This window comes from Typopeltis vanoorti, chromosome 16 (assembly GCF_054136105.1).
Source record: "Typopeltis vanoorti isolate ZY-2024b chromosome 16, IOZ_Tvanoo_1.0, whole genome shotgun sequence".
Taxonomy (NCBI): domain Eukaryota; kingdom Metazoa; phylum Arthropoda; class Arachnida; order Uropygi; family Thelyphonidae; genus Typopeltis; species Typopeltis vanoorti.
Window position 1 is genome coordinate 69532079 of NC_143564.1, and position 14544 is coordinate 69546622.

Below are 14544 nucleotides of genomic sequence, written 5' to 3' on the forward strand. Positions count from 1 at the left end.
GAGTCATATTGACAGCATACCAAAAAAAAAAAAAAAAAATCCAAGCTCTAATTATAGCAGGTGGTGATATAACTCCATATTAATGAATAAAGTTAAAAAATGACTAAAGTTTGCATTCCATAATTTTTGTCTGGTGTGTTTATCTATTTCTTTGTCTTTATATATGTGTGTGTGCACGCATGTGTATGTGTGTGTGCAAATTTTGGCTCTGTGTTTTGTGTAGTTACGCACATATATTTTAAAATCGCAAATTTCAGTAACTGTATCTGCAACACAGATAGTGTGGTCCGCCTAGCGGTTGTGCCTTGATTTTCTCTTTTCACGTTTGGTTCGTTTTGTGATTTGGCTTGTGTTGATTACAATTATGGAAGAGGTATGTTGTTTAATATCTACGTTAATCCACAGTTTAATTTAATTTGTTCGAAATATTAATATAAACAAATAATGGCATTTTTACATTCTTAATCCCGGTTAAGTTTAATTCATTTATAAATGCACTTTAAAGAGAAAAGAGCAATTCTTTTATGCGTGGCAAAACATCAGAACTTATGATGTTGATTATTATGTTTAATAATATATTTTTGAATAATATATTGAAAGAGATTTGAATGTATACTTCTCTGCATTTGTTTTAACATAAATGGCTGTTAACCTGCAATCAATGACGATATGTGCATGAAAATAGCACATGTATCAAAAACGCAATCAAGACTGTGTTTCTTTTCTGTTATAATATGGTTCAATAATACAAATGCTGATAGCCCGTCATCAGGCAATTAGTGAAGTGAAGACTGACTCTCTATTTCAGTCACCATTTTGTTGTTTTAATGATAATCCCACCCATGATATATCGTTAAACTTGGATTTAGTTCCAACTGTTAAGCTAGAACATAAAATAGGATTATTTTATGTTCTATAAGCAAAGAGAATGTATGACACAAATAGTAATTTGTTATGACACTTAATCCATGGGCTGATGTAGCTCATGCATCAAGAAGTTTCTGATATAAGAAATTAACCACCAAAATGGCCACATGGTTAATATATATCAAAAATATGAACTTCGTATCCAACTTATTTCATTAGCATCCAAATGGTATATTAACTTCAAAGGACACTTTGCAACCATATAATTATTGATGTGTGAAAACATTATACTTCTATAAATAAAACCAATTCAGTGGTTAAACATTATTATAATGAAACTTGGCTATCTTGTGGCATATGTTTTTCTATTAATTTTTTAAAGAAAGCTTAAACTAAAATCATGCCATCAGTCTGCATTAGTATTATTAGCAAATAGTGCACAAAATGCCTTTAGTTGAGCCTTATTAAGTGCAAGGGAAGAAAAGTTTAGAATAGTTGCATGATGAAAAGCAAAGATTCCCTGAAATTTTTCTCATGAGAAAAAGTTTTTGGAATTCTTGGAGAATTAACAAGAATCATTCAGTTATTTTTAAATTTAAAGATATAAATGTCCTCTTGTAAATCTTTCAAACTAAATGTATGGTGAAAATGAAACCAGAAGCGTCTTATAAAGTTATGTGAAAGAAATGTGCTTTTGAATGAAGAGATGAAAGATGTGGCTACAAATGGGCAGTGTGAAATTGAAACAAAAAAGTGATAGGGAGGTGATGCATCTAGCATTGTCTTGGAGTATTAACCATTTTGGATTACTTCACTTTCCTCTAAGCCATCTCGTCCCGATCGGTGGTATATTAAGATAGGCACTGAACAAAAGTGTCAGTATTTAAAAAAAACAGCTATTTTAAAAACAAGGGGTACAATTTATAGAAATGGATTTAAAAGGGGTACACAAGTGTAAAAAGGTTGGGAACCACTGCTCTTCAGGTCACTCACTATACAAAGTAACCTATCTAACTTGAGAATAAGTTAGGTTGGTTGCTTTCTTGTGTTTCCAAAGATCAGCAATTTTTTTTTTGAAAATTTTTTTCTAATTGCTGGACATGGCTTTAAAGTGCTATCCTCTGTATCCTGTTATTATTTGTTTTATATAAAAAAAATCCACTGCTCTGTGGATTGTTATAATGATTAAATTGAACCAGCTGTCTTAAATTGGCTCATTAATTCATTGCTGCATAGGATTTGAATTTATTGTTGGAGATAATTATTGAACTATGAACTATTAATTTTTTTTTTTTTTGATAGCAATGGCTTTATGTTAATGGCTGCAAAAACTTTTGTAATATCTCTGTTTAGTCTTGATTCATGAGATAGTTTTGAGCTCAGCTCACTGATGGCTGAAGAATAGATATGGATGCCTATCCTTCTTTACTCAAAGTTAAGAAAGGAGCTCTAGCTACTCCCATAAGTATGGACAGATTTCTTTTATTTATTTAATTATGTTTTTTTTTTTTTTTTTTTTTTTTTTTTTTTTTTTTTTTTTTGAAATTCTGGAACACAGTTTTGCAGAACTTAGAGCACCTTAGCTGTGTGTGTGTATCGCCTCCATAGCACAATTGGAAGAATGATGGTATGTTGCACCCTTCGATTTCAAAAGGCCTAAGTTCAATTCTCATTGTGATGAGAGGATTCTTTATATGGTGTTTTTTTCAGTTGAAGGTCAGTTAGCCAATCTCATGCAGAGGTAACAGAGTTTTTTTTTTTTCTGCCTAGAAACTCAGGATTTTCATCCTGCATACAGAACAAATCGGCCTTGAGAACATGCACAATTTACAGACAAATACTAGTTATGGGCAGTAAATGGTGTTAGTGTAGGTGATGATGGGTGTAGCAGTTTGCTGTAGTTGGTGGATTAAGTGATGGAGACGGGAATGTAGAGCAAGTTCGCTCCCTCGATGCATCTTTGGACTCCTTGGAGGTGTCATGTAATAATGTGTTGGAGGTTTAGGAAAAGAAGCCTTTTTCATTTTTGAAGGAAAGCAATTTTAGAGAATAGAGACAGGTAGAATGAAAAATTGGAAGCTGGGTTCATTTATAGATCACTTAAACAGAATGGGAGGCAAAATACTATCGGAACACATTTGAAGCAAAAATGGCAGGGAAAGCAATTGAGAAGTTTGGAATGCATTTAGGAGTGCTTAAAAAGATAACACGTACATGCTAATGAAATCAGCAAATCAACATGTATCTACAGTATATAAAATACTCTTCCAGGGACATAACTGTGGAATTGCAAGTAGCTTCCTTAAATTGCCTAAAACCCTTAATCAGGGAAGTCAACTTGTCTTGGGTGGATGAGGGATGTATTATGTTGGCTTGTACAGTTTTTTTTTATTTATTTTTTTTATTTTTTTATTTATTTTATTTTAGTAAATTGTATCTAACTGAAGTGTATATTTATTTATTCACTTTTAGGAACAGCAACAAGAAGCACTGAAGAAAAAAAGAACATTTAGAAAATATACTTATCGGGGAGTAGATTTGGATCAGCTGTTGGATATGCATAAGTAAGTTAAATATTAGTTATTTCTTAAGCCTAAAATATTGAATATTGTATTTTTTTAAGCTTTTGTTTACCAAGAAATTAATCCGCATTGTCATCATTTTTTCTACTTCATATTTAAATTGATTGTATCCTCTTTTTTTAAAAAAATTATTTTTTGTGAGAAAGTAATGGTTAGCTTAGTGGCTTTGCGCTTCGCAACCATATGCCTGGGGAAGGAGTGTCCTAGGTTCGATTCCCGTCGGTGACGTGAGGAGCTGAAGGATCTTCCTCAGCCATAGCCAAGTTAGCCAGACGTGGACAGCAGGGTTTTTTCCTCAGTTTATTCTGGGGTTTTTCATCCCGCAAAGCAGGCAAACTAGCCTTGAGAACTTAACGCTACAGGCCATAGGATATACCGGGGCATAAGGCTGACCACCTTATCCTGTAAACGGATTGAGGTCCGATGATCAATGGGCCCTCGACACCGCAAGGTAAAAGAGGGTATAAAGAAGATGAGAAGTAAATGGCTTTCGTTGGAGTAGTCTTATTAATCTGATAAGTCTCGTATTCCCATAAAGGTCAGTAATAGTCTGATTACTATCATCGTTGAACTTCCATGGAGTCAAAAGAATTATCATGGAAGATCCTACTGTCATATGCATGACTTATCAAACCATACCTTTTAGCTGTTTCTGCATTTGCCACACTTGCAAGCAATATGCTCCAAGTAATTTCAGTACAGAATACCCTAAAGATTTTCCTACTAAAGCATGTTCATCAGGACTTATTTTACCCACCCTCTTATACATAAGCAACCTATCTTTCTTCATCAGTCTAGTTACTTATGCTTTACAAATTTTTACCACCCAACCCTAAAATATGGGATGGTACAGCTAAATCCTCTAGAAATTCTTTATGCTGTTCAGCACAACTGGCATCCATCACAGCCTTCCCATTTCTGCCAAACCTACAGTAACATGAGAAACAGCTCATCATCATCAAATTCCTGATATGTACCCTCAAGGAGGTGTACAGGATATGATAATACTACATGAAAAACTTACATCATTACTCTAACTTTTTATATACAATTTTCCTCCAAATCAATATTTTACCTATCAAGACTGCAACATTATCTGATCTTATATTTCTATCTTCTAAGGCACTTCTCATTGTGTCAATCCACCTATATCTTAGTCTCTCTCTCTGGGTCTTTTTTCCTGCCAACCTAGCAGAGAACACTTGTTTTGTTAATCTCCCCTCTCTCATTCTGTTTAAGTGACCATACCACCTGAAATTAGCTCTGCTAACACATTCCTGGATGCTGACAATGTCAAGTTCTTTCCTAATATCCTCATTTTTAATATGATATTTCCATTGATGCCATCTGTTCACACCCTTAATCTTTCTCAGGACTCATATCTGTGGTTTCTAGTTTTTGGTCAAGTGTTTTATTTCTAACCCAGATCCATAAGTTAAAATTGGCTTGAATAAGGTGTTGTATATAGCTAATTTAGTGTTTTAACTAATTTCTTTCTTATTCCATATAAATTTATTCGGTTGACTTCCTACCATACCAGCTTTGTTGATTCTGTTGTCTATTTCTATATTAACATGAAAAACAGCTGGCCAACATAATTTTCATAATTTTGATCATAATTTTATGATCAAATTGCTGGCTCACTGAATCTTCTACTTTTATTTGTTTCATTCCATCTACCTCTGTTCTTTGGAACAGCCTGAAGTATGAGAACCTCTGTCTTTTTTTTCAGAAACAGTATCAACAGATTACTTTGCTCTTGAACCTACTCACCCAAGGCATTATTTGCGATTCTTTTTTTTGTGTCATTATCGGTTTCCTGATAGTATCTCATATACCCTAAGGTGTATGAAATTACTTCTCTTACCAACAATTTCCTACTCCAGGTTAATCTATCACTTGTCAGCATTCAGGTATGTCATCTAAGGCAGTGTTTCTCAGTTTACTGGTTGCAGCCCACTTACACAAAGTATGTAACTCAGCCCCACCCCCTTGCGAAGTCCTTCACTAATTGATATTATTTTTTAAGGACTTATTAGCCTGACACCATAAATTAAAGATGTTAAAAAATTATATTCTTGGTTTCATTTGTCATCCATGTGTAACCAAAGTAAGAGTGGGATACTGGTGTCAGGCTATATAAAGGGTGAACCAAATGGGAAAACTTTCAATAGCCTGACACCAGTATCCCACTCTTTACTAATAGGTCATACTTGACCACCTGATGAGTCTTCATATGCTGCACCTAAATGCAAAATCATGGAGTATTTAGCATACCTTAATATTTTTCAGTGGAAAATTTGAATAGGAATGGATCTCCAGTCTTTGGTTAAGTGTTTTATTTCTAAACCAACTCTTATATCTATAAATTAAAATTGGTTTGAAAACTATCCTGTGTATGGTTTCATATAGTTTTGACTAATTTCTCATTTATTCAGTTTCCGTATTTAATTTGCTTTCTTCCAGTGGTGGCCCGTACATAGACACTGCAGCACCCACAAGGGAAAAATGAAAATTTTAAATTTTGTTTGTGTTTATAAATAATAACAATGCTTACAACATTGTATAAATGCAATACATGTTAAAGGTTATTACAGCTTATTTCAACAGTGATTGAATAGTTAATAATTGGAACTGTTCGAGTAACGTTTTAGATTATGAAACAAATACACTGTTGATATTATCACGTTCAACCAATCACAGCCAGTCTCGTTGTTATTCAAGTCATTCCGACATTTCTGTGAGATACGAAACTTTTATTATTGGTGTTTGTTCGTGGTGAGGGTGAAATGTTTTTAATAAAGCAATTTTTTAATATGTAAATTTATTTATTAATAAATTAGTTACTGATTAGGAAAAAAGGTTTTTTATTTTGTATGTGCAGTACTCCCACTTGAAATTTTCACCGGCTGCCACTGCTCTTTTCACTAAAATTGTACCTAATGAGGATCCTGACTTGTACTGGATTTATTTAAGAGTATAACATCATCTGCATGAAGTATAGAGCATCTCCGATTTTGATAACTGCTGACATAATTTAAATATAGACTGTTTATTGCTCTGTATAATGTCCAATATACATAACGTTCTTATATTGAATCTGTATTTATGTACAAGGACAATAAATAGTAATTTACTCAGATTACTTGACTCTGACAGACTGTTGAGCATAACACATTAAGGGGAAGATAAGGTGACAATTTGCTGTCTATTTTCATATTATTAGTAGTCTTCAAGTTAATTCACAGTATTGCAGTTTATTAAGCTTCTCAATACAAAGTCCATAATGAAGATCTGTGATGCGGTCATAAAAGATGAGACTAATAGTTTGAACAACATTGTTAGTGTGTTTATATTCAGTTTATTTTTGCAGATATGATACTAAATATGAAATGAAAAGATTAAAAAAAAAAAAAAGATTTTAGGTAGCCCTGGGTTGAATATATTCAGCACTTAAATGCTAAACATACAAATTCTAATATTTAAGTAATAATCTCATTTTGCATTATGATTTAAGCCAATATGAATACAATTTGGCCTATTGAATCCCATATTGCCATCTTCATTTATTAAATATCTGGGTAGATATTTAATTCCATCTCATGGAGAGTACTAGATGTTGAAATTTTTTTTTTCATTGTTATACTATAAATTGAAGATGTCAAAAAATTATATTTTTGATTTCATCCTTTATCCAAGTGTAGGCAAATAAAGTTTGCTTGTGAACTTCACAACTTGGGCTACTTGTATATAGAGGCTTCTCTAGCCAAAAGGCTGTGGGTTCGAATCCTGTCGTGGGCATGGATGTTTGTGATTGTCTGTGGGAATACTAGTGGTGGTGATGGTTGCGGTTAGTGGAGTGGTGGAGACAGGTGTAGAGCAGGTGCCCTCCCTCAGTGAGTCTTTGGACTCCCTGGGGGTGTTATGTAATAATAATAATAAATACCTTTATTATTTCAGTAAGATTTTGCCGAGTGGTTAGCATATCCGCTCTCCAGCCAAAAGGCTTCAGGTTCGAATCCCGTCGTGGGCATGGATGTTTATGATTGTCTGTGAAAATACTAGTGGTGGTGGTCGGCAGTAGATGGCGTTGGTGTATATGATGAAAGTAGTTGTGATTGGTGGAGATTTGTAGTAGAGTAAGTGCCCTCTCTTGATGAGTCTTTGAACTCCCTGCAAGTGTAATGTAATAATAATAGTGGCCAGTGACTTAACATCAGTTGTCTTAGTATCCCAATCCATAAGGCAAAGCACACATCCGTAGAGACAAGTTTAATATTATGCATTGTGGAAAGGGCCACTGCTCAAATTAATTCTTCACACGTAGACTTTGTTTGCTTACACTTGGATAAAGGATGAAATCAAGATTATAATTTCTTGGCATCTTTAATTTATAGTATAACCAAGTGAAAAAACTTTCAGTATCGTCTCTAATCCAGAGCATTTTAGTAATAAGGTGTGACTCCTTTTGCCTATTTGTATATGGAAATATGACTTCTGCATTACTTCAATCTTGATATCACTTCTGGCTCTGACTGATGAACTTCCATAAAGGACAAAACCAGTCTTGGTAATGGCCCTTCCCATAATGCATAGCATTATACTTATAAGGATATGTGCTTTGCATTATGGGATACTAAGGCAATTGGTGTGAAGTTACTTCATGCACAAACTTTGTTTGCTTATGCTTGGATAAAGGATGAAGCCAAGAGTATAATTTTTTGGCATCTTTAATTTAGAGAGGACTAGACATTAGGTCAGAAGACCTGGTCAGTTCTCTCTGTTCCTTAAAAGGCTACGTGGAGGTCTCCTCCCAGTTATACAGCTTTGATCCATAAGGTGAAGCAAATATTTCTTGCCATTTCGTTATATTCATTGACCTCGGCTAGTGTTTTCTTTTTATTTTCTACCTTTAATGCAAATTATTGGAATTCAGTAATTCCTACAGGATTGCTCCTGGCAGCTGTATTTTGTGGCATCTTTTGTGAGGAACCAAGGTTTTGTGCTGTTTACACTGGTCAGCTTAAAACTTTGGTTAGCCAGATCTTTTCTGTAGTTAATATGATGTTCAATATAGTGTGTATTTAAAGTGCTGACAATGAACTTTCTCATGAACTTCAAATCAGAAAATTAAAATGTAGAATATGAATCCAGAAAGTGAATCAACAAAAGGAACACTGTTAGTAATAAGTAAAAAAATTCTTTCAGAAAGAAATATCTGCAGTTCAGAAAGCAATGAGGACTACTGTGACAATCCTTTCCTGATAAGACCTCACTTAAAAACAAAAATAAACTAGACTACAATAAAACTGTAGATAAAACAATAAATAAAGGGATAAAATAAACAAAATACTACAGAAATACAACCTTAAAACCATCTTTAAGCCCCCTGCAAAATTAAAGAACTTACTCATCCAAGAATCCACTCTCTCTGCTGGCCCACCCTGGATGAATATGGAGTATACCATATTCATTGCACCTATGATTTGCCTTGTGTAGGGGAAACAGGACACATAATTCCTATCAGAAGAAAGGAACATAAACGACACATTTAATATAATAACTGGTCTGAACACTTTACATAGAATTGACTGGAAAAGCACCTGTTGTTTACGTCACACTAAAACATGGCATGAACATAAATTTAAGGAGGCCTGTGAGATTCTTATCAACCACCCTAATCTTAACAATAATGAGGGTCTAAAAATCCCAAGAATATGGAAGGCACATATCCTACCCACTTAACCTTTCTCTCCAAGAGTTAATTATAAATAGGACCATAGATAATCCAGGATCTTAAATTTAATATAACAATTATCAGGTTAAATTAGGACATCATTTTTGATGTAATAAAACTATATGAAAGAATGTTTCTCTGATATTGTCTTAAATAGAATATGGCTGTGATGTAGTTATTTTATTCCATTTATTTATTTTAATTTTATTTTCACTAGAGGTCAGGCCAGTAGAATAACCGTTGATCAAATCACTGTCTCTTTAGCATCTGTGTGGAATGTAATTTAGCTTGTCTTTGTGTATATACTCCAGATGATGACTTTAGTATGAAGATCGAAACATTGGGAAATTAAAAAATATTATTTATAATATGGTTGTAGAGTTCATAATTTGTCATAAAATGAGGACTGCTGTGATGAGTTAAGTAGATCTTAGCATAGTGGTTTGTTTACTTGGATGTCGGTAAGAATATTTCTCTTCCCACCCCAGAAAAAACAAAATATAAACAGACAATCATTGAGATCATTGTTATATGCCTTTGAATTAGTTCACATTTACTTTTACCTGTCATAGACTATAGGCAGTTTGTAGACTTTATGCAGAAGCTTGCATTTGTTTACAAATTTTTGTAAATGTGGCAAGTAATTAACTGCATTTTTGTAAAAATAGGAGAATATTCAACTTTATTCCTGGATTTTTCTAGATTCAGCAATACTCTTAAAATCATTCACATCTAGTTGGCAATAATAGAGAATGTGTTATACCTTATTCCCTCAGCAATAACTGGAAATAGTCAATTTTTATTAAGCTCAGTTGAACTAAATATTTTACATGTAATGACTGCTACTTTAATATTTTCTTTTTAAATCTAGGTATAAAATGTAATAACTTTTCCCTTTTAGTACACAATTAATGGAACTTCTACACTGTCGTGCAAGGAGGCGGTTTTCAAGAGGCATGAAACGTAAACCAATGGCATTGATAAAAAAATTGCGCAAAGCAAAAAAGGAAGCAGGTCCTCTTGAGAAGCCTGAAAGTGTGAAGACGCATCTGCGTGACATGATTGTTGTTCCAGAAATGGTCGGATCCATTGTTGGTGTATATAATGGAAAGAATTTTAATCAGATTGAAATTAAGGTAATTTTAGTGATTTTTTTTAAATTTCAGTTTTTATATTTTATTTATCTTTTGTAAAAGTTTAAAATACTTCTGTTTTATCTTAGTGTATACCTGCCATATTGAGCAGTTCTCCTTTGTACATCATTTAGAAATTGTTCTTTAATCAAACTACTGTTGTGTTATTTCTTAGGATAATAGGAATGTGGAAAGCATAAACTGCAGCATTATCAGTGGTGAATCTATAGAATGAATGAGAACATGTCAGCTATTTAGAGGCACAATTTTTAGTAAAAGGATAATGGTTTGTAGCCTGTGGAATCAAGTTATACAGAATAAAATAAGTTAGCCAAACCACTGAACTAGCAGTGTGCAAACAGTTTTAACATACAAATCTGAAAGATGGATTACAAACAAGAATTGAAGTCTGTAAGAAAACTGGGGGGAGGATGAACATCATAACACTGGCAGAATCATTAGCATTCAACAATATGAACACAATGGAAAAAAAATTTGGCAAAACAAACAGTCGATGCTAGATGTGGGAAATGTGCATAAATGTGTGCTGATTGGAGAGAAAGGAGTATTAGGTGTTGAGTGTCAGTGTAGTTTCAAACAAGGGAGACAGAAATAGATGATGTTGCAAGTAGGCATATGTAAGCAGAAATATGAACATGTGTAAAGATGTCATGATGATATCAGCATGAAAGAGGTGAGATAGGAAGTATCAAACTAGTTGGTAGAAAGGTCATTTCATAATACTTTGATTGATGAGAGTTGGAAACCCTGGAAATGTACTTGATAATTAACACTGTGCTAGTATGCATGTTAACTAATGTATAAACATCAAGAATAAAAATGAATTCTTAGCATTGGTAAATGTTGAGACCAGAAATGGTCATTAGGGAGACTTGGTTTACAGATGAAAATATCCTCCTTATAGGAATAGAATGTGAGGGTACAGTGTACTTCAGGAAGTGTGACCATATGGGAAAAATAGGCTGGAAATGTTACATTTGCTCAGAAATTAAATTCAGCCAGGGTAGAAATCCTGAATAGCATAATTAATACAGGAAGTAGATTTGAGGCTGTTTGGTGTATGAATTAGATACTAACAGGATAAAATACATAATTATCCTCAGCTTTGCATGCAGTTTATAAATAAATTGTCCAGCCACTCAAATTGAAACAAATTTGTAGTTCTTTTCTACTTTAGTTTTGAGAGTTTAATGCACAGAAACACCAATGTAATATTTCTCATTAATACCCTCTTTTTGTTGGATTTTGGGGGAGGGGGAGTAAATAGCAAAGTAAGAAATGATTGTCAGACATACAAAAATATTTTGGGAAAATTTGGAGAAAAGAGCAAAGCTAATGGCAAATACCTTTTTGGATTTCTGCTCAGGACATGAACTGGTTATTATTTACAGGATGTTCCAACATAAAAATGTGTACAAATTCACATGGAATAAGAAAAGGCCCATTGACTGTTGTGGTTGATAGTGATGTTTTCTCACTGTGCAGGGCACTAATGTATAGATGATTTGAAATTGGAAGTAATGATCACCATTTAGTCTTGAGCAGGATAATGAATTTCATATTGAGAAAAAGAACATGTAAGACAGTTTTAAAGCGAATAAAAGTTGAGTAGTTCTCAGTTGTGAACTGTAGACTAAAATACACAAATATTATTTTTAAAAAAATGAAAGTTTGGGAACAGGAACCAAACCTTGGAGATTCAGTGGCAAGCTCTGACAAAACACTGATTGATTCAGCCAGAGAGGCATGTGGTGAGGTTGTCTACAAGGATAGAAAAATCATAACTCCATGGTGGACACAGGAAGTTAAGGAGTCAGTGAAGGAAAAGAAGAAAGCATGTAGAAAGTTCTTGACAAATAAATCAGCTTGTGCTCTTAGAGAATATAGAGACATGTAAGAAAGCTAAACGAGTCATGGTAAGAACATAGAAAATAAATTTCAAGAAGGTGGCAATATATTCTGGAGGTTGTTGTTGAAAAAGCTCAGAAGTGGAGGAAAGAGTGCTGTAAAAGGAATTAGAGATGATGCTGTTGCTGGCCAAGTGGTTAGCGTATCTGCTTTCCAGCCAAAAGGCTGTGGGTTTGAATCCTGTTGTGGGCATGGATGTTTGTGGTTGTCTGTGGAAACATTGTTGGGCGATAGATGGCATTGGTGGAGTTGCAGTTAGTGGATTTGAGTGGTGGAGACAGTCGTAGAGTAGGTACCCTCCCTTGATGAGTCCTTGGAGGTGTCATGTAATAATAATAATAAAGGTGACAAGAAAACTGGCGAAAAAGATATCCTTGATACGGAGTAATTACTTTGAACAATTGCTAAATGAAACAGGCAGTGATGACAGCCCAGTGGTAAAAACACTGACCAGGCATGCAGTCAGGAATACATATCCATACTTGAAGTAGAAAAAGCCATCAAAATCCTGAAATGTGGAAAGGCAGCTGGAGTAGATGATATTTGACCAGAAATGCTGGAGTGTTGAAGTTTCTTAAGTACAAGTCCAGTTCTTTTGGTCCCTGTAGTTCTAAACATTCAGGCTCCAAGGTTCCACCAGTAATTATCCCATAGCTTGAACAATTAACTCATATACAACCCATTCCTGAGAAAGGTAAAAATCCTTACTATCCAATCTCTCTCACCTCTATTAAAACTTAATTCCTAATTTATTTTCTTATTGTGTGTGTGTATATATATAGGTTTTTTTTATTATTATTATTAGAATATCCTTGATAGGTTCTTATTTATGATCACACTTTTTTAAAAATGCTTCCATTTGTTGTATTTTGATTGTTTTATTATCATTGTATGGAAGATGTCTGATACCCACATGACATTTGCATTATTCAAATTTTTCTTCCTTTTTACCTTGGTGTTGACGATTTTCTATTCATTTAATGCAACTGTACACAAGGTTAAGGTGGTTAGTCCTATGCCTTCCCAGTATATCCTAGGTCTGTAGTAGCGTTGAGTTCTGAAAACCGGTTTGCTTGCTTGCAGAATGAAAAACCCCCAGATAAACTGGGGAGAAAAACCCTGCAGTCCACACCCAAGACCACCGGCTAACTTGGCTATGTCTGAGAAAGGTCCTAAGCTCCTCGTGTCCGACAGGAATCGAACCCAGGCATATGATTGTGAAGCGCATAGCCACTCAGCTAACTGCATGGACTTATTCTAATTATTAGTAAGTTTTTGCTTACTAATATAGTATTCTGTAAATCCCTATAAAAGTGCACATTAAATTATGGTGACGTTTTTTGCTAGAGGAGATAATTTTAAATTCAGTATAATTCTAGAGAGCGGAATATGAAGATTAAAAAAACTTTGTTGCTTTCTTGCTAGAGTAGCTCTCATGTCATCACTTGTGTTATGCCAGACACTGAATTTTATTGTAGCATTCTGTGAAATTGATCCATGTAAATCATGATCATTTTTAAACCAGATGGAAATGAAATTGATATTCTTACACCTTTCATTCATTACTGAATTAATTATGTCTCTTTGCATGTATATATTTGTTATATTGAATGGATTATCAATTTTTTTTTTTTTTTCTCTCTCTTACAGCCAGAAATGATTGGTCATTATCTTGGTGAGTTCAGTATTACATACAAGCCCGTCAAGCATGGTCGACCTGGAATTGGTGCCACACATTCATCAAGATTTATTCCATTGAAGTAAAAGAAATTTGTAATTTTGTGTAATAACTGAATAATAAAATTCAACCATGTAAAAAAAAAAAAAAAATGACTATTTATTAATCTGAATTGATCATGACAAATTGGATAACTAGTTTCTTGGAGCTTGGTTTATTGAAACCACGTCATATTGTTGCCATGTTTATTAAATAAATGGAGGTAATATTTCTCTGGAAATTTGATTGGATTACCATTTGTTATAATATGAATAATAGATTTAGAAGATAATATTTGATGATTTATTAGACTGATATTTTTTTTTATTTAAAACTGTCATCTTCACAGTGTTCATTACATTCTCACTAGCAGACCTTTAGGGACAGTGTATTATAGCAAAAGATTCATTAAAATGAGTTTTCGAGGAAGTGGATATTTTTCCCCTTGCAGATTCTTTTGAATAACTGAGGAAGAAATATAACTCACTTGACTAAGACATTTATTACTCTAAATAGCAAATTTTCAAACAGCGACTGAAAAATGGTGACAGAATTGATTCATATTAATACTAGCCATTG

General features: G+C 33.8%; 1 protein-coding gene across 1 annotated transcript; it reads left to right on the plus strand.

Moving 5' to 3' along the window:
* The first annotated feature begins 236 nt into the window (after positions 1 to 236).
* On the plus strand, positions 237 to 14211 carry RpS15 (ribosomal protein S15). The gene is made up of 4 exons (XM_090406126.1): positions 237 to 373; positions 3340 to 3431; positions 10088 to 10322; positions 13899 to 14211. The coding sequence occupies exons 1-4, from the start codon at positions 365 to 367 to the stop codon at positions 14010 to 14012; spliced, it is 450 nt and encodes a 149-aa protein (XP_090262252.1). The 5' UTR covers positions 237 to 364; the 3' UTR covers positions 14013 to 14211.
* Positions 14212 to 14544: the final 333 nt, after the last annotated feature.

Coding starts and splice junctions, on each gene's coding strand:
- RpS15 (XM_090406126.1), top strand. Junction 3,432..10,087: donor CAGCTGTTGGATATGCATAA/GTAAGTTAAATA, acceptor TTTCCCTTTTAG/TACACAATTAATGGAACTTC. Junction 10,323..13,898: donor TTAATCAGATTGAAATTAAG/GTAATTTTAGTG, acceptor TCTCTCTTACAG/CCAGAAATGATTGGTCATTA.